This window comes from Lissotriton helveticus, chromosome 2_1 (genome assembly GCF_964261635.1).
Source record: "Lissotriton helveticus chromosome 2_1, aLisHel1.1, whole genome shotgun sequence".
NCBI classification, from domain to species: domain Eukaryota; kingdom Metazoa; phylum Chordata; class Amphibia; order Caudata; family Salamandridae; genus Lissotriton; species Lissotriton helveticus.
In genome coordinates, this window is record NC_136059.1 from 1687436351 (window position 1) to 1687454667 (window position 18317).

General features: G+C 43.8%; 1 protein-coding gene and 1 pseudogene across 4 annotated transcripts in view; one reads left to right on the forward strand and one right to left on the reverse strand.

The window, feature by feature from the left end:
- Nucleotides 1–18317, forward strand: part of SUSD1 (sushi domain containing 1) — a 678087-nt gene that overhangs the window by 332399 nt on the left and 327371 nt on the right. For all 4 annotated transcript variants that reach the window (XM_078676643.1, XM_078676646.1, XM_078676644.1 and 1 more), the window contains one exon: nucleotides 3819–4008. In XM_078676643.1, coding sequence (XP_078532769.1) covers nucleotides 3819–4008 — 190 coding nt within the window. The remainder of the gene's footprint in view (nucleotides 1–3818; nucleotides 4009–18317) is intronic.
- On the reverse strand, nucleotides 754–1292 carry LOC144818849 (translocon-associated protein subunit gamma pseudogene; annotated as a pseudogene).

An 18317-nucleotide genomic window follows, 5' to 3' on the forward strand; every position in this document is an offset into this window, starting at 1 on the left:
TATCCTCTGTAGACGAGTGCTACTGCTCTATACCACATGCCTCATATCCTCTGTAGACAAGTGCTACTTCTCTATACTGCGTTCCTCGTATCCTCTGTAGACGAGTGCAACTGCTCTATACCGCATGCTTCATATCCTCTGTAGACAAGTGCTACTTCTCTATACCGCATGCCTCACATCCTCTGTAGATGAGTGCTACAGCCCTATACTGCATGCCTCATATCCTCTGTAGACGAGTGCTACTGGTCTACACCGCATGCCTCATATCCTCTGTAGACAAGTGCTACTTCTCTATACTGCGTTCCTCGTATCCTCTGTAGACGAGTGCTACTGCTCTATACCACATGCTTCATATCCTCTGTAGACAAGTGCTACTTCTCTATACTGCGTTCCTCGTATCCTCTGTAGACGAGTGCTACTGCTCTATACCACATGCTTCATATCCTCTGTAGACAAGTGCTACTTCTCTATACTGCGTTCCTCGTATCCTCTGTAGACGAGTGCTACTGCTCTATACCACATGCCTCATATCCTCTGTAGACAAGTGCTACTTCTCTATACCGCATGCCTCATATCCTCTGGGACAGGTAGGAGGGATCATGTTATGAATGGCTCCCCCTGTTACTTCTCTGTCCCGGTGTAGCAGTTGAAAGCCGGGACAGATGAGTTTGAAGACCATACACAACATAAAATTATAGATGAATAAAGAGTAATTTGCAGGAATATTTTTCACCTCGGGGTACTGAGTGAAGTTTATTGAACAACTCGGTTGATATAAAAACCCCTCTGATGAAAACCTTTGTCAAGTTTACAACAGGACATTTAATTTGTACACTTCCCACAAAAACACGTTTTATTCTGCATTGCTTCGGTCTATTTAGACCCCGTGGAGAGTAGAGCGATTAGTCCAGATGAAGCACTGATAGACAGAATGTAGTTTACAGTTGGGTTGAAGTTCCTCAGAAGAAAAAAACGATGCAATGATGACAAGAACCAGGAAAAGTGTGTTGTTGTAGAAAATAGAAAAGGTTGTAGCCTCGTAGTCAGCAACTTCATTCTTCTTTCACAGAATTCTTTCATCCTTTTCTTTTCGTGACATCTTTCGGTTATCTGCTTCAGAAAGCTTGCGGGTCACTTCTTTAGAAACTGCATCTTCTCTTTTTTGAGGACTTTGTGCTTGAGAACAAATTTTACATTTTTGTATGCAAAGGCAACGAGATAGGTGCTGACGAGGGTCATGCCACTGTAAAGAACTGCAGACTGGACAAGATCCATGTGCCATATCCTCCAGTACAACCCTGGAGACTTGCGCAGAACTTCTGTGGGGTATCCTCCTGCAGAACCCTGCGCTCCCACCGGCCGTATCTGAGGGTTCTGAGTGATGTCAAATATACAACTTGAGCTTCACTCTTGTCGTCTATTTGATGTCGCTCAGAGCCCCTTGGTGGAAAACATTCCCATAATTCACTGTTACCTATCTATAATTCTATATATATGTTTTACTTTTTGAAACTCATGACAACCTGTTATGTGCTTTACTGTCTTGAACTAAAGATATACAATTTTACAAAATAATTATTCAGCTATTACCAACAAAAACTGATTCCACAGCATGATTGCAGAAGAATGACTAAAACTCAGTGACATATTTCTGTTGCTATAACTAGCTGCTCCTCTGGGTTTTACTCCTTGCTGCCATCCTGGACAGAACTCAGAGACTCCATCCTGAGCAGAGCATCTCTTATAATTCTGTCTGCTGGGCCAAGTGACGCATTCTAAACTTGCACTAGTGTAGGGCTGCACATCTGTGATTCAGCTGCTGGATCACTATGAGCATGCACAATAGAGCACACAGATGCAGGCTCTTGCCAAGTAGTTCCCTGTTCTGCTCCCAGTAAAAACTCTCAGAAGTGAAAAAGCCAGTACAGTTGGGCGCATTTGACCGCTCGGCCCCGGTGCTGATGCACTCTCTGCACCTCTGATAGATATGCCTATGTCTACAAAGTGTGAAGAGGACTCAGTGCCTAATTTGTGAGAAACATAGGTGCTGGTGCACAAAGGTTTTCTTGGAAATGAATAATGAGGATGCTGATTGATAAGGTTGCCTGGTCTGGATTCCACCTCCTGTTTCTTTCTTCCACCACTCTACACTTCCTGTCTCTCTATCTCACTCTTTCAGGTTTCTTTTCACCCCTGCGTTCTTCCTTTTTCACTGTGTTCCCATCTTTCTCGTACTATTTCTTTCTCTTTTGAACCATCCTTCCCTTCTCTTCCTCTGGGTGCAAGTAGGATGAAGAAAAACAATTTCTGGTTCCCACAGATGAGTATCAGTGCCCGCCACCAGCAGCCATTGGCATAGATTAAGCACTGCCTAGAATGGTGGACTTTGTAAATTGGTTCTCCAGGACACTTCAGCAGTCTTGATGGACCAGAAAGCTTTCTTTGATTAGAAAACTTTAAACCGAAGAAGAGAAGGGGGTGGCTCTTTGGAGGAGTCTTTCCATTCTCTTCTATTATTTTTTCACTAGTACCACCAATATGGTGTGTTTAACTCTTCTTCGATACAGTAACCAGGGATTCCAGATGTGTTTCTAGTGCACGCCATTTTCTTTTATGTTGATATGTTTTGTATTGCTTTAGAAAATGTAACAGTTTTTGTGACTTTGATTTTATAAAGTATTATGAGACCTTTGTCCAATGTTTTACAACAAAAAATAAAGCAAGCTGGTTTATGGTGTTGAAGTCCATAGTCAATCCCAGGTATGGCTGATGTTTTATAGTGTTGAGGTGTATAGTCAATCCCAGGTATGTCAGATGTTGTATGGTGCTGAGGTCCATAGTCAATCCCAGGTATGTCAGATGTTCTATGGTGCTGAGGTCCAGAGTCAATCCCAGGTATGACCGATGTTTTATGGTGTTGAGGTCCATAGTCAATCCCAGGTTAGGCCGATGTTCTATGGTGCTGAGGTCCATAGTCAATCCCAGGTATGGCTGATGTTCTATGGTGCTAAGGTCCATAGTCAATCCCAGGTATGTCAGATGTTCTATGGTGCTGAGGTCCATAGTCAATCCCAGGTATGGCCAATGTTTTATGGTGTTGAGGTCCATAGTCAATCCCAGGAATGGCCGATGTTCTATGGTGCTGAGGTTCATAGTCAATTCCAGGTATATCAGATGGTCTATGGTGCTGAGGTCCATAGTCAATCCCAGGTATGGCCGATGTTTCATTGGGCTGAGTTCCAAAAGGTCTGCGTGGCCTCTCTGTGGTTCCAGCTCGTAATTAAGAAGATATATTAAGTAGGGAATAAGAGGCACCATTAAATGGTGTTTCTGCTTTAGCTGTATCAAGAAGAAACAGGTCAAATCTTCTGTTTTATTATTTAAAATGTGTTCTAATAGGAGAATGGAGGCCCTCAAAACTTGAGGCCCGGCCAAAGAGCCCTGACTGCCCTCCACTTGTAATAGCATTGGAAAAGCGTGCTCCCATATCTCTGATGAAGGATCACGCTTGTAACTAGCAGAAGATTGCTTGGGACACACAAGCCCTGATAAGCCACAGATTTGTATTCATTTTATGAAATCTGATTTGAAATGAGGAATAAGCCCCCAAAGCCTCCTTTTGATCATCTATCTTCATCCATGGCATTTGCAACCTTTGGACCCTTAAAAGCTCCATTTGTAAAGTTGTGGTCAGGTATGCTATTTCAGTTTCACTAGAGATGTGTTGGTCACATTGACCTCCTGTATGCTTTTGTTTGCTGTAAATAAATCTTAAAGAAAAAAAACGATATTTCATGCTTTTGTTTTTTTTACAAAAGGTTCACGTTGAAGGAAGACGATGGTACCAGAAGAAGTTTTCACACACGATATCATTTAACTTCACTGCTGTGAGCGAGTCCCCGATGATTTGTTTGCGCTTGCACCCAGGTGCCGCCTACACTGTGAACGTTACTGCAGCATCTCCTGAGGGAGCCGTACTATGGAGGACATTGACGATACACACAGTCGGTACTTTGAGTCTTGTTAAATTATTGTACTGTGTAAAACATACTGGCTTGTTTAGAAGTCGTTCTAAATAGTCATATTGTGAGCCACATAAATAACATACTTGTTATCCTCATAAATAATTTAAAAATAGACATAACTCTTAAAAAAAAAAAAAAATAGACATAACTCAATGTAAACAATTGGGTGTACAGAACAAAAGCACATTTCACATTGCAATGAACCAATGTTCGGTGCTTGATTCTACCTATGTGGGACCTTAGGGATTAACAATCAACTTTTTCCAATTGTGGGACAATATCAGAGTATACCAGGTGAATGCGGTCAGTGTATATATGTTGAGCAATATAAAGAGGGACCAGGGGCAAATAAAGGTCCAGCATACACGCTCCAACAAAGGCTATGTATAAAGATGGTATGCAGTTCCTATCAGAAAGGGAAGGTCAAAGGCTCCTTGCCGGAGTTCTTTTGTTTTGTTGGTAAACACAAAAGAAGTCCGGCAAAAAAAAACCCTGCTGGGTCTGTTGGGCATTGCAACGCCGGCCCAGCAGGAGCTGCCGTACGGTGAAGCATGATACCCTTTGAGGTGTGTGAGGGCCCTTGCTCCTAAGGGAACAGAGCACCTGATCTGCCGCCTTGGCAGCCTTCAACCTTCCCTTCCTAATAGGAACTTCATACCTTCTTTATACACTGTGTATATGTACCTTACTCACGGAAAGCATTCCAAGAATCGTGTGATGTCTACTTAACAATCAGCACTTCTCCAATTAGGAGAATTAGGAATCAGTTCAACTATATTGAGCCCTTTTCACTCCAGGCTACCAATATAGAGCATGCCTGAATCAATGATATTGAATTTCCTCTGTTGGACTTGGCCCTTTTTTCAGGGTCATCCCAGGACTTTTTGCCTTCCTCATGTATTTTTTCTGACCTGTTCTTGGTGGTTTTATGACTCTGGGCACTTTACCACTGCTGATCAGTGCTAAAGTGCATAAGCTCTCCTTGTATATTGTTCTGATGGATTGATGTTGCCATGATTAGTTTATTTGGTTTACTGTTAAGTCCCTAGTACAGTGCACTATGTGTGCCCAGGGTCGGTAAACCAAATGCTGCTAGTAGGCTTGCAGCACTGATTGTGCCACCTACACAAGCAGCCTTGCAACAAGGTCTCAGGCCTGCCATTGCAGTGCCTGTGTGCAGCCTAGTACTTCTGCGCCAGCCTGGCAAGTGCACCCACTTGCCAGGCCCTAAACCTCCATTTTCTTACATGTTAGTCTCCCCTAAGGTAGGCCCGAGGTACCCCTGTGGGCAGGGTGCAGTGTATGTGAAAGGTAGGACATCCCTAATGTGTGTGGCATGTCCTGATAGTGAAATACTTCCAATTTCGTTTTTCACTATTGTAAGGCTATCTGTCCCCATTGGATAAAATGGGGAGTTTGCTTATAACATCTTATAAGCATAACAGCCCTTGGGAACAAGCTAGGAAAATAAAGTTTGATATGCCTGAACTCAGAATGTTAAGCTGCATCTTTTAGTGAGGGTGATTTTTACATTCTGGGTTTGAAAATACCACTTTTAGAAAGTGGGTATTTTCTTGCCTGACCATCCAGTGTGCCTCCGCTAGGTTGTGTATTGACAGTCTGGCTTTGGAGTGACCAGGGCTGGGAATGTGCATTGTGTTCAGACAGCCACTTGGGGGTTTGAGGTGTGCCCTGCCTTTCCAGGGTGAGTCAGGGCTGGGCTGAATAGACCTGGGCTGCATTCACAGTAGGGGGAGGAGATTTCTTTCACACCTGAATGGGCCTGGCCTGCCAAGGACAATGCTGTCTCCACCTCCTGCCAGGAAGCTGCACCAGAGAAGACAGAATTGGTTTTGACTGGGCAAAGAGCTTCTCTGCACTGGGGAACAAAGAGATTTATTGTATAAAAAGAGGGGCCCAGACCCCAGACTTTTAGATCATTTCTGGGAATCAAGAGGAACTTTTGCCAAGGAGAAGAGCTGGAGAAACTGAGGAGGAATACTGCCCCTGTGATGTTTGCTGTTTGGGGTTGGTCTGCAGTGCTACTTTCTGCCAAGGACAGGGAAAAGGACTTTGCTGTTTGTTGTGTCCCATGCTTGAGGAAGATCTCCAAGGGTTTGAAACTGAGCTTGCCTCTTGTTCTGAAGTCTCAGGGACACAAAGACTTCACCACCAGCTCTCCTGAACTTCCTTGCTGGGAGTTCTGACCTACTGAGAAGCCCCTGCTGTTGTTTTGGACCTCAGGAGGCTGTTTGCCACTGGGAGCTGGAAAAGTAACGCCACTTCGAAAAGCGCAACGCATCCGCACCTGTCTCCGATGCATCGCCGACGGACTCGTCACAGCACCTGCCCGCGCCTCGAGAAATCGGAGATCACCACACCGATTCCAACACAAGCCCTGCTGTGCAGCTGCAAGAACCCACGGATTGTCCCGGATCGTCGCATCGCATTGAGGTGCCAGGTCTGTCGCATCATTGGGGGATGCAGTAAGAAAGCGACGCATCACCTTCCCACGTATTAAGAAGCTGATGCATCATCTCCTCCACCGACACATCTTCTACCCCGGAGCAGGGAACCAACGCATCACCTTCCCTGAGTGTAAGGAACTTTGGCATCACCATCCCTGCGACCCTTTTTGTTTGTGTGACACATCCAAGGTACTTTGTGTGAAGAGTGTTGCATCTGCAATTTGCTTTGAACTGAACTATTTCTACCATTTGAAAGTGATATTTTTATTACTGTATTGTGGATTTTTATTGTTGTGGTCTTGTTTGGTTTAGGTACAGATTACCTATTTTTCTAAACTGGTGTGGTGTCCATTTTTAGTGTTTTCATTTTATTAGGTCTCGCCTGTCGATGCGCATGCGCATCGAGCTTGCGAGCCTATTGCGGCTTAAACAACTTTTAACTAAGCAGCAAGGAATCGTGGCGATTCCTTGCAGTGCCCGTGACTTTTAAGCTCAATGCGCATGTGCATTGAGCTTAAAAGCGCGTGCACAGCCGCAATCACCGTCAGCCGCATTCCTCCGACACCTTTTGAAGTGAAGCTTAGCTTCACTTCAAAGGCCCGGCTTCTTAACACCCACATGCCGCTCTCCCCGCTCCGCCCCCTCCCCTGCCCGCCTTGTGCATTTCTCCTACACCCCCTCCCCACAGCAATGCCCTCCGTCTGTTGTACAATCCACATGCCGCTCTCCCCGCTCCGCCCCCTCCCCTGAGTCATCCTGCCTGCCCAGACTTCTCCTCCCCCCTAATTACATCCCGCTTTCACTTGTTAGTGCATGTCCAGTTAACGGAGCTTCAAAAATACAACGGCGTCACTGCCTTTATCCAATCAAGAAGGTACGAGTGCTGGCAGATTTTACAGGGGTGTCCTAAACGTTTGTATTTTTTATTGGTCTAATAAATGGGGCTAGATTTGTCGGGCATAACTCCCCGCCGTCCTGAAGACTAAAAATCTACACAACGCTAAAGTAAAATAACTTTTATCTTTTTTTCAAGTAGCAGAGTACCAATTGTTTGGTGCAGGATTTTTTTTTATCCCCACCACACTGAAAAAGCCAAAAGCATATATGTTTTAGCATGTGTTTTTGATGAGGCACGCACGACTCGTTGCAAGGATTTTTGAACAATGGACTGCAAGGGACAGCTTAATTTGACTGTGTTCCTGTGATTTGCGTGCTGCATTCATGTATGTTATATCCGACTCTGAGGCTGATCCTATCTTCCTTTCCTCTTGCCAGCGACTAGCCACATTTTGGTAATTTAAGCCGCCCCCTCCCCTGAGTCATCCTGCCTGCCCAGACTTCTCCTCCCCCCTAATTACATCCCGCTTTCACTTGTTAGTGCATGTCCAGTTAACGGAGCTTCAAAAATACAACGGCGTCACTGCCTTTATCCAATCAAGAAGGTACGAGTGCTGGCAGATTTTACAGGGGTGTCCTAAACGTTTGTATTTTTTATTGGTCTAATAAATGGGGCTAGATTTGTCGGGCATAACTCCCCGCCGTCCTGAAGACTAAAAATCTACACGACGCTAAAGTAAAATAACTTTTATCTTTTTTTCAAGTAGCAGAGTACCAATTGTTTGGTGCAGGATTTTTTTTTATCCCCACCACACTGAAAAAGCCAAAAGCATATATGTTTTAGCATGTGTTTTTGATGAGGCACGCACGACTCGTTGCAAGGATTTTTGAACAATGGACTGCAAGTGACAGCTTAATTTGACTGTGTTCCTGTGATTTGCGTGCTGCATTCATGTATGTTATATCCGACTCTGAGGCTGATCCTATCTTCCTTTCCTCTTGCCAGCGACTAGCCACATTTTGGTAATTTAAGGCCACCTGAAACCATCCTCTTAGTGCTCCACCTTACATGTTGAGGCCCTGGAGCTGTAACCTCTTGACCTCGGGAGGTTATGGGTCTAGTGGTTTTTATTCCCTCTGATTCGGCAGTATCTGCCGACTTCCTTTGCAACATTAGGGCCTTGTTATATGAGGAAATTGGAAATACCAACAGGTCCTGTAAGAGGTCAAAGATCCCTTTGTGACACCAGGTTTGTCCACCGTTCTGAAGCAATTGCGAGAGGGGGCATTTATCCAGAGCCCCGCCCTGCAAATCTCCCGCCACCACTAATTGAAAACTGCTCAGCTGCCCTTTGCTGCTCTGTGGGATTCAGCTCCCAGTTCACTTGGAAAACATGTATTCCTGTTAAGGTACCATTAAGCCTCCGACCTATCATTGTTAATTTTTTCGTAGTTGTTTTTTACCCGTTTTTTGTTACTTTTCAGTGGCCGCATGTATGGCCATACTTACATTCTAGCTCCGCATGACAGTTTCTGTGTCTTTTTAAGCGCAGTAGGGACTAAGTACAACACAAATAGAATCGGTCGTCTAATGCAGAGGTTATCTTTGCAATATGTGATTTCACATTTTAAATCTGGCTTACCAGATGTCAGTTTCTACAACTAATGTATTCTGGGAGTTGCAGTCTTTTTTCACAATCCTTCAAGGAAAATATCAGAAGTTAGCTGTTTGTAAATGAGGAGCTCATTTCTGGGAGTGTGACTTGTACTCACTGCCTAATCGTGATTGAATTGTGTGCAAGGGCTTTTTTTCCATTTTAAATGACTCAGATCTGCTTAGGGCATAGATCTCAAGTTGCCATGTGTCAGTTACAAGCATATATGTATCCATGATTGTTTGTCTTTGGATTCCTATACTTATAGCATCTGATGGATATTTCTGACAACGCAACGCCACTCAACCACGCAACACCACTCAACCACGCAACGCCACTCAACAACGCAACGCCACTCAACAACGCAACGGCACTCAACCACGCAACGCCACTCAACAACGCAACGCCACTCAACCACGCAACGCCACTCAACCACGCAACGCCACTCAACCACGCAACGCCACACACACGCAACGCCACTCACCCACGCAACGCCACTCACCCACGCAACGCCACTCACCCACGCAACGCCACTCACCCACGCAACGCCACTCACCCACGCAACGCCACTCAGCCACGCAACGCCACTCAGCCACGCAACGCCACTCAGCCACGCAACGCCACTCAGCCACGCAACGCCACTCACACACGCAACGCCACTCACACACGCAACGCCACTCACACACGCAACGCCACTCACACACGCAACGCCACTCATCCACGCAACGCCACTCATCCACGCAACGCCACTCATCCACGCAACGCCACTCATCCACGCAACGCCACTCATCCACGCAACGCCACTCATCCACGCAACGCCACTCATCCATTTGCAAAACGAAAAATGTAAAACTCTTCTATTGCGAGACCTATTGCATTTTCAATGCTTGTTACTGTATGTGTTCACAAATGCTTTATACACTGCCTCTGGGATAAGCCTGTCTGCTTGTGCCAAGCTAACAATGAGGTGAGCAGGGATTATTTTAGAAGTGTATCCCCCTTACCCTGATTAGAAGCAAGGGTTCCTATTTGGACAAAGGTACCTACTTCTGCCAACTAGAGACCTCAATTTCTAACAAACTCGATGGAGCCTTTGAGATCCAAGATGGACTGCGGTCCAGCGTGTGCTAGTTTTCAGCGTAGATGGTAGGACCACTAACAGAGTTGAGTGGCTCTTTGACAGAGTAGAGTAGCTGTTGGGCTACAACTGCTCATACCAGAATTTATTAACTCACTTCAGCCCAACAAGGAGCTAACAAAGACTACTAAGAATAAGAGCTCTGGGATCATTATTTATGCTAGTAATATGGGTGTACTGCTGTACACCGTATTAAGAAATAAATAATATAATTGCTAGAATGAGTTTTTTATCTGAACTGAAACAGGTCCTCCCGCAAATTAAGATCTGGATGAAAAGTGAAAATTAACACCAAAACCCAACTCAAGACTAGAACCATCTAAGACAATTATTTTCTACCTTTCAAGAGCTTTATGAAGGAAGATTGGTCTGGTTAATACTGGGTGCAAATTACGATTGTATTACAAACATAGGGGGAGGTGTGGTCTAGGCTGCGACCTTGAACCTGAGATACAAGGGTTCAAATCTAAGCATCCGCATGTGACTGAAAATTAGTTGGTTCTGAGCAGGGCACTTAATTTCCTTGTGGCAAAGAATGTAACTGTGTCAAATGCAATTTAAGCATATGTAATCGTGTAATTCTATGGTGTAAGTCTGTATTTGGTGCAGAGGATCTTGTATCATGTAACTGCTGCGCCCCATCTAAGCTTGTGCTTCTCCAATTCTTGCATTTACTTACAGCCAAAGGGAGAACTACAGGCAATGTGACTCAAGAAAAGCTGTCAGATGATGAGATCAGTGTGTCACAGTCACGTGACGAGACCGTCAGATAATGTAAAGTTTCGGGTGTTTACGAAAATGGAAAAAGTCTTAGCTACTACAGCTGAATCAACTAATTGTCACGGACGAATTGCTAATTAGTGAAGGTTTGGTGAACCTTTTCCTTGCATACACTGCCATATTCTAACAAGTGAACTCAGCTGTCCAATATTTACCTTTCAAAATGGCTGGGTATTTGTTTGTCAATCAGCTCACACTCGGATAGTTCATGACGCTCTTTGAAAACGTATTGGTGCATTTTTACAAGGGGATATCGCCACCAGAACGTCCCTTTTAGCGGCGTTCTGGTGGCGATATGCCCTTCTCCATATTTACAAAGCAAACGTTAAGCCACTTTATTGTGGCTTAATGCTGCCTTGTAAATAAGGCCCCTTTACATGCATCACTTGGCATGAATGAGGCATGCAATGGGTGGGCGTTCCACCGCAACACCCACTGTTTTTGATACTGCCCCAGATTTACAAGGAGGTGTAAACAAACCTGAGGCAGTTCTAAAAACTAATGCCATGTAAAAGTAGGCTTTAGAATCATGAAACGCGGAGCAATTCTTTTATTTCTCCTCATTTTTGCTTTTTCTATATGTGCTGCATGGAGAAACAGCAAAATGCTATTAGGGATTCTTTATGTGCACGAAGGTGTCCCTTCCTCCACATGTACAATCATTAAATAATGACGGTTTGCTACTTCTATGTCTGCTGCATTCTGCACATAAACAATCATTCCCTGCAATGCAGGCACTCTTACACTAAGGTGCAAGTGTGCCTGCATTGGTGTTAGGCAGCAGGGGCGGCTCTAGGCTCATGGCGGCCCTGGGCAGGGAGCGTAGGTAGGGGGTCCCGGAAGAGGGGGTCTGGGCGGGACGGAGCGCGGAGGCCAGTGAAGAGAGGGGGTGGGGAGGTTAGGGTGTTTGGAAGTGGAACAGAGCCGGAAGTCGCCAAATCACTGCCGGGGGCCGCCACGCAAATATGTATCCATTCTCAGAGGATTATAATATTAAGGATATATATTGGCGTGGTGGCCACTGGGGTTTGGTGGCCCTGTGCAGGTGCACAGCTTGCACATGCCTAAGGCCGCCCCTTTAGGCAGCTAAATTTAGATCCAGTGTTTGGGAAAACAAAGGGGTGCGCAGTGTTCTAGTGAATATGGTGCATCCCTGTGTTTTGAAAATGTCGGAGAGCGGCACTGCCATAGTTGGCTCAGCTCCGCGCTGCAATATGTTTTCGTAAAAATGGCCCTTATTGTCCTTCATTTATCAGTTTGTTAATGTGTCTTCCTGGAAAGTGTAGCTGGCAATGGGTTATGAGGCTTTCAATGTGCAATTAACCGCCAACACACATCTCTTGAATTTATTTGCCCGGTCTTGTGGTTTAGTAGACTACCACATTCACTACAGAAATCTCTGTCTAACCTGGCCACACGCTTAAATACCGACAGGGACACTCAGCGTTTCATCCTTCTGAGGTTGATAAACTGATTACCATTGAGTTGGGTAGCGATAAATATCTGTTATTTAATCTCCTATATACCCCCTAAGAGTGACTGTACTTTTTACAAATACGTGTTATGTTATTTTAAGAGGCGCAGCAAAGCCCGCTACCTGTGCTCTGCTTAGCCCTTGGGCATCACTACCTGTTTCTCGAAGTCAATGCTCCTTGGTTTGTTTAGGTAAAGCAAAATGCCCATCTTCATTGAAATGAAGGTCTCATCTGCCATCTCTCACTGTCTAATAGGTCTTTCCCTTTGCATCTGGTTTCTGAACAGCAGCATGCCTGCTCTTCTGGTGGTGACTGCTTAAAGGCAAGCGCCCCTCCCTCTTTTTCTGAGCTCCTCTTCTTTGTTTTTATTTTGTACCAGCAATAAAAGTAGTGCTGCTGCAGTCCCTGTCAGCAGGGGAAGTGGGCTGAAACGTAACCCTCCATGCTTCAGGTGTGATCCAACTTGTCTAAAATGACTCTCTTCCTGACTGACATAATGCACAGTCTCACTTTCTGTATAACCCGAGCTAGTTGCCATTCAGGCAAAAATCAATTATTCTATTGTTACAGATAAAAAAATATATCTTACAAAAGACAACACAATTATATATATAAATAAATACATGGTGGCTCATCGCGTTCTGCCAGAAAACAGTCACATTTGAAGAAATTCTGTGACTGTTCAAATTGTGCTTGAAATGTGAATATTTTTCAAACATTGGACATCATCAAATTATTGAAGGGGTTGATGATACTTCCATCGCACTGTTTGATACAGGATAAGAAATAGAAACACTGGACACGTATCTCCCCATTATTTTATTTTATGTGAGCAGTCGCTCTTTAATAAATTAGTGTTGTGGGGTAGGATCTTTACAAAAGTGTGCCACAAATAATTGACTGTTTTGTGGGTTGGTTAAATCTGAATGATTATTTGCACAACAAAAATGAGCTTTTCTCTCTAGGAAAATTGATAATATCAAATTCGAATTCAGAAAGCTTTATTTCGGCAGCTTCTGCCTAAAAAGCATCACACCAAAGAGGCCAAGCACATACATCACACAATAAATATAAGAATACAACATATAACACTAATAAAGTTAGCTCACATACAGGCGGGCAAATCAGTGTAAAGTGTTTTGGAAAACTAAGTGAGAGCAATTTTTGAATTCTTATCACAGCCCTGCTCAAAAGTTTATTGAATTTGTATTCAAATTTTGCATTAATTATTCTGCTAGTGCTTACGAGAAACAATTATAAGAGCGCCCTCCTCTTATGGCTTCCCTAACACATTGTTTAGCTGTTATTTTGAGAGCCTGTCCATCTGGTGCTGATAACATTGTGTCCTGAATGTTGAAACCCTTGACTGAACTGCTTCTGTGCTTTTTGTGATAACCATTGAAACAATGGCCTTGTAATCAACTCTCTCTTATCTTCTTTTTACTGACACTCTTACGTGGGTTTCTCCCTATCAATTCTCCTCAGATGTGGGATTTTTGGGAAGGCATGCACCACTCAGCAAGCAGGTGTAAATCACTCTAATAACCACAGCAAAGCAACACCAACATAAGCACAGACCAATTACATATAATGCAGCTCCAGTTTCAAGCCCTCTTTTTGTCAAGCTGGAACCTTTCACGTTAACCCGTAAAGGATCCTGCTTCACAAAGAAAGTCAGACATCTCCTCATGCGTGGAGTACTCCAAGGTACTGGGGAACTTTACACCTGATAAGCTCACTCCTGAGATTTCAAGGTATACATGTAGGGTCTGTCTGAGTACATCAACTTTTTCTTGGAATTGTAAGTAGACCATGCATTTCTCATGTGTTTCTTTCCTAAGCCTATGTCGAGGGCCGGACTGGCCGTAGCAGGCACTGGGCTTTTCCCGGTTGGGTTGCAAGACTAGGAGCCGGTTTTAGACTGGTGAGGGCTGTTTTTGTTACTGGGGGACGGTTTTGCAAAATAGGACCCTTGTAACAGCGCAGCAGCATTATTCCCGCCATTTCCCCTTCCACCCCGATATGGGCCGGTCGGACATAAATGCCAGGGCTGGTTTGGGATCCCAGTCCGACCCTGCTTATGTCTCTTCCTGCACAAAAAAATCCTGCCCGTAATGTAGGCACCCTTGCTCTACATTGCGAGGGTGCCTGGGTATGGCGCAAGGAAAGAGCAGTATCGCTCCATATTTTTGTTTATATGGAGCATTTCTGCTGTGTCCTTATCACGAAGTGCAGCACAGCGCAGCAAGTTTCCATGCTGCGTCATGTTCCATGAAATCGTAGTAAATGCGCCCCTCAATGCTTTACCACAATGTGAGAGGTTACAATTGATTAATACATTTTCACGCGAGTCGCAGTGATGGGTGGCACATTCTCTTTCTGTATTTTGCATTTGCAAATTATAAGCCTCCTAATGTGGCCATTGCAAATTGAAATGACAATTGTGAATTAAACTTTCCTTTCTTCACATAGTGAATTGCAACGTTAGACGTGCAAACCCCCTTTTTGCAGCCCTGCGGTTGCAATCACAACATTTTGTACATTTACAGGTGTGTACCTTGTGCTCCATAAAGAACTTGGAACTGCTGGGAAAAAAAAAAAAAAAAAAGTTTCCTCTATGTGAAAACTTTTTGGGGTGAACGGAGCAGGCAGTGGTGCCTACTCCAGTTAAGGTTCCCAACGCCATTCACAAGTCGGTAACTGGTCAATTTATTGGAACCGCAAAATCCAAAGATACAAACAGGACTGAATCACAATGAAAAAGGAACCTCTTTCACGCCTTTCCTAACTGTTATCCGGTGTGGGTCGGTAAACCAATTTGCGGGTTGGAAATGCTTTTCTGACTTGCTAAATGAGTTCCACACATACCAAAAAGCCATGTTGCAGTTGCAAATCCTGTGAATTTGCGAATCCGCAGGGTTGGGACTGCAGAACGAATATGCGTATAAGGCCCCCATTAAGGAAGATCATGGTTTTTGGTGCCATGATTGAAGGCACATGCTCCAAGCTTAGAGAAGAAAGTAGTTCTTTTTCCCACAGGGTACAGGCAGTTCTTTCTTATTTCCAGTTAGTGCCTAAGCACAGGCAAAATCAGATAAAAAAAAGTATGATGTTGTGTAAAGTTAAATGAACATATACCACACACATAAACTTTTGTGTTTACTTCCAGAAAACTGCACTCCATGCAGTGAGCGCCCTGCTAAACAGAAGAATAGAGCCCAAGTTTCAGAAAGCTTACAACAGCACCGTAGTAAAGATAATTCTGAAGCCTTGGTTTCATTCATCTTTAATCAAATCAATGCTTATATTTTAGAAGGTAGTCATAATTTTAGAAAATATACACAGTTAAGATGGTGCTCGAATAACCCAAGTAAAAAATACAATTATAAAAATAAAATACTTAACAAAACAGTAAGGAAAAGAAAACGCAAATATTTAGAGACAAGTGTAAGAGAGGTACAATAAGTTGTAACTACCTGCTATTAGGTTTGTAGACTTTGAATGGAGTTAGCATGGGCTTAAGAGCAACACCATGTAAAACCACCTACCAATTTTCTTGATCAACATATAGGCAACGTGAGCCTTGTTAAAATTTGTCTCAGGGATCCCGTCTCTTCCACACTAATCCACCATACTAGTATCATTATTGAAAGCTTCAGTATGAATATAGATTACTCTAGACAACAGGCCCATCAAGTGCTGCAAACTTTATAAGCTCTTAGACAGTCCTCCTGGGAAATTGGTGGATAACCAAAGCAAGTAGCGAGCACCCTGAAAACTATGTGAGGGATGACTTCAGTGAGTGAAGAACCCGAAATCCATGGGTGGTTGGTCCTACCAACATTCAGTCCAGGAGCCTGTGCTAGGAAAGGTTAATACATTGAAAAAGAAAATGGACATTCAGCACTCATTCATGGCTAAGATAGTCAGGAAGTTGCTACTGCCTTTTGCCAAAACCAAAAGATCGGCCTGCCTAGGGTGACTGTAGGATATGGGCGCAAATTGTCGAGGCCTAAAAATTCTCAAAATTATAATGTCCTAAATATTAATTAATACACATCGTCCCATGGAAGACAATAATAGAAAATATTCACCCAAAGAAAAAATATTTTTTAAAACAATATTTAGCCCACAATTTTTATTTTATCTTTATTCTGACAGTCAATTGACAGCGGCAAAATCATCTGGCCACAATGGAACATTCTGACGACCCCTTCTACTAAATTCTTTTGAATACTCAGACACTATCCATACACCGGGTAGGAGTCAAATAGACCTTAGGCTATATTAGTACAACTTTTTTTTATACAAGTTACTTAAAAATGACTGACAAAGAGTAAAAATAGAGAGCATTTGGAATGAGTTTTAAGATAATATTCAGATAACTTGAGGATACCTTTTCCATCCATACTACATCCTTGAAAAGTCCCAGAGTACATCTATGGATTTTCTGAGAAGAAATGCTCAGGATTCAAAGGCTCCTTGCGGATGTTCGAATATAAAGTGGTACTGTATATTCAAAGGTAAAGAGGGGTCAGCCACTGGAATTTACATGTCTGAGAAACCAGAAAAGAAGTTTCCTGATCTGCATGCCCTGAACAGGACCTTGGACTAGTGCCAACTACCCCGTTCCTCAATTTCTTGAGAAACGGGAGAAGGATTACAGATTACCAGGGGAGAAGACAACTGTCCTGCTGTCACTATCACAGCTGTGAACGTGACACAAGGATGGCTGTCAATCCACATGGCCCGCCATCTTCCACATATACGAATGAATAAACATTCGGACAGTTCCTTTCTGGCACGTTGTCTGGTTCTTTAATCGGAACAGACAATGGGACAACTATCAGCTGTCCACTCCTCCATGTACCACATCCATATGCCATTGATGGGGGCCAGGGCAGAAAGGATGTTGTGCCCCTGGCCTCTGTGAATGGTTAAGTGGCTGGGGTCATAGGTCTCTCCCAGGCCCTTGGGCAAGGCTGGGTGGGACAGGAGAGACATACACTTCCATGGCACAACAGACTAGTCCAGGCTATGCTGCTCTATCCTGTTTTGCGAGGTATTTGGAATGGTAATGTGGAGTTGATTATATCAGTTGTGCTGTTCTACTTGCAGCAGGTGAGTAACCACAGATGTCACCATCATGTGATCTGTTGTACAATTGTAGGTCTTGTTCCCCTTTGATTTACATTCTGTCAAGTATGTGATGTAAATTTACACCATGTTTTAGATTTCGCCATTCCTCTGCTCACAGAGAGGCAACCTTTTGAAACATGTTCCACAACACTGGGAGTGTTTGTATTTTTTTGGTAGTGACTGTGTACGAACCCGGTTTTTGCATATTTTGTCATTTGGCAGGTGGTGTGTGGTAATGCACATCAGCTGTCAATGCCATGCCATGCTTGCTACTTATTTGCTTAATTGCAGTGTATATTTTGTTGATGAGCCTGGTCGTGCTAATATGATGGCAGTGAACAAGTTCTAGGGGTTTGCTCAATATGGGCCATATTTATTAAATGGTTGTGTCACTTTTGCACCACGGAACGGAGTGCATGCGAGACACAACCTTTAAATGAGATTTATCAAGGTGTGTATGGCCACTTTGAGTGGCCCTGAGTAGCTTGAAAAATCCAGAGTAAAGCAACGCAGTGCAAATCGCTGTGTTACGTTACTCTGCCCAAGGGAGGTGTTCCATGGGTGGTTTGTGGCTGTTCCCATGCAAAATCCATCAATTTGACTCATTCCCAGATTTACCATAGGTGTTAGACCTGGCAATGCTCCAAAACTGCTACTCCTCCCTAGGTGAGGCATAACGAGGAGAAATATGTCTATTTCTCCTTGTTTTTTCCTCTTTCTATGCGTGCTGCAAGAGGAAAATGCCTCAGGGGATTGTTTTTATGCAGGAAGGTGCTCCTTCCTGCACAAAAGCAATCTAC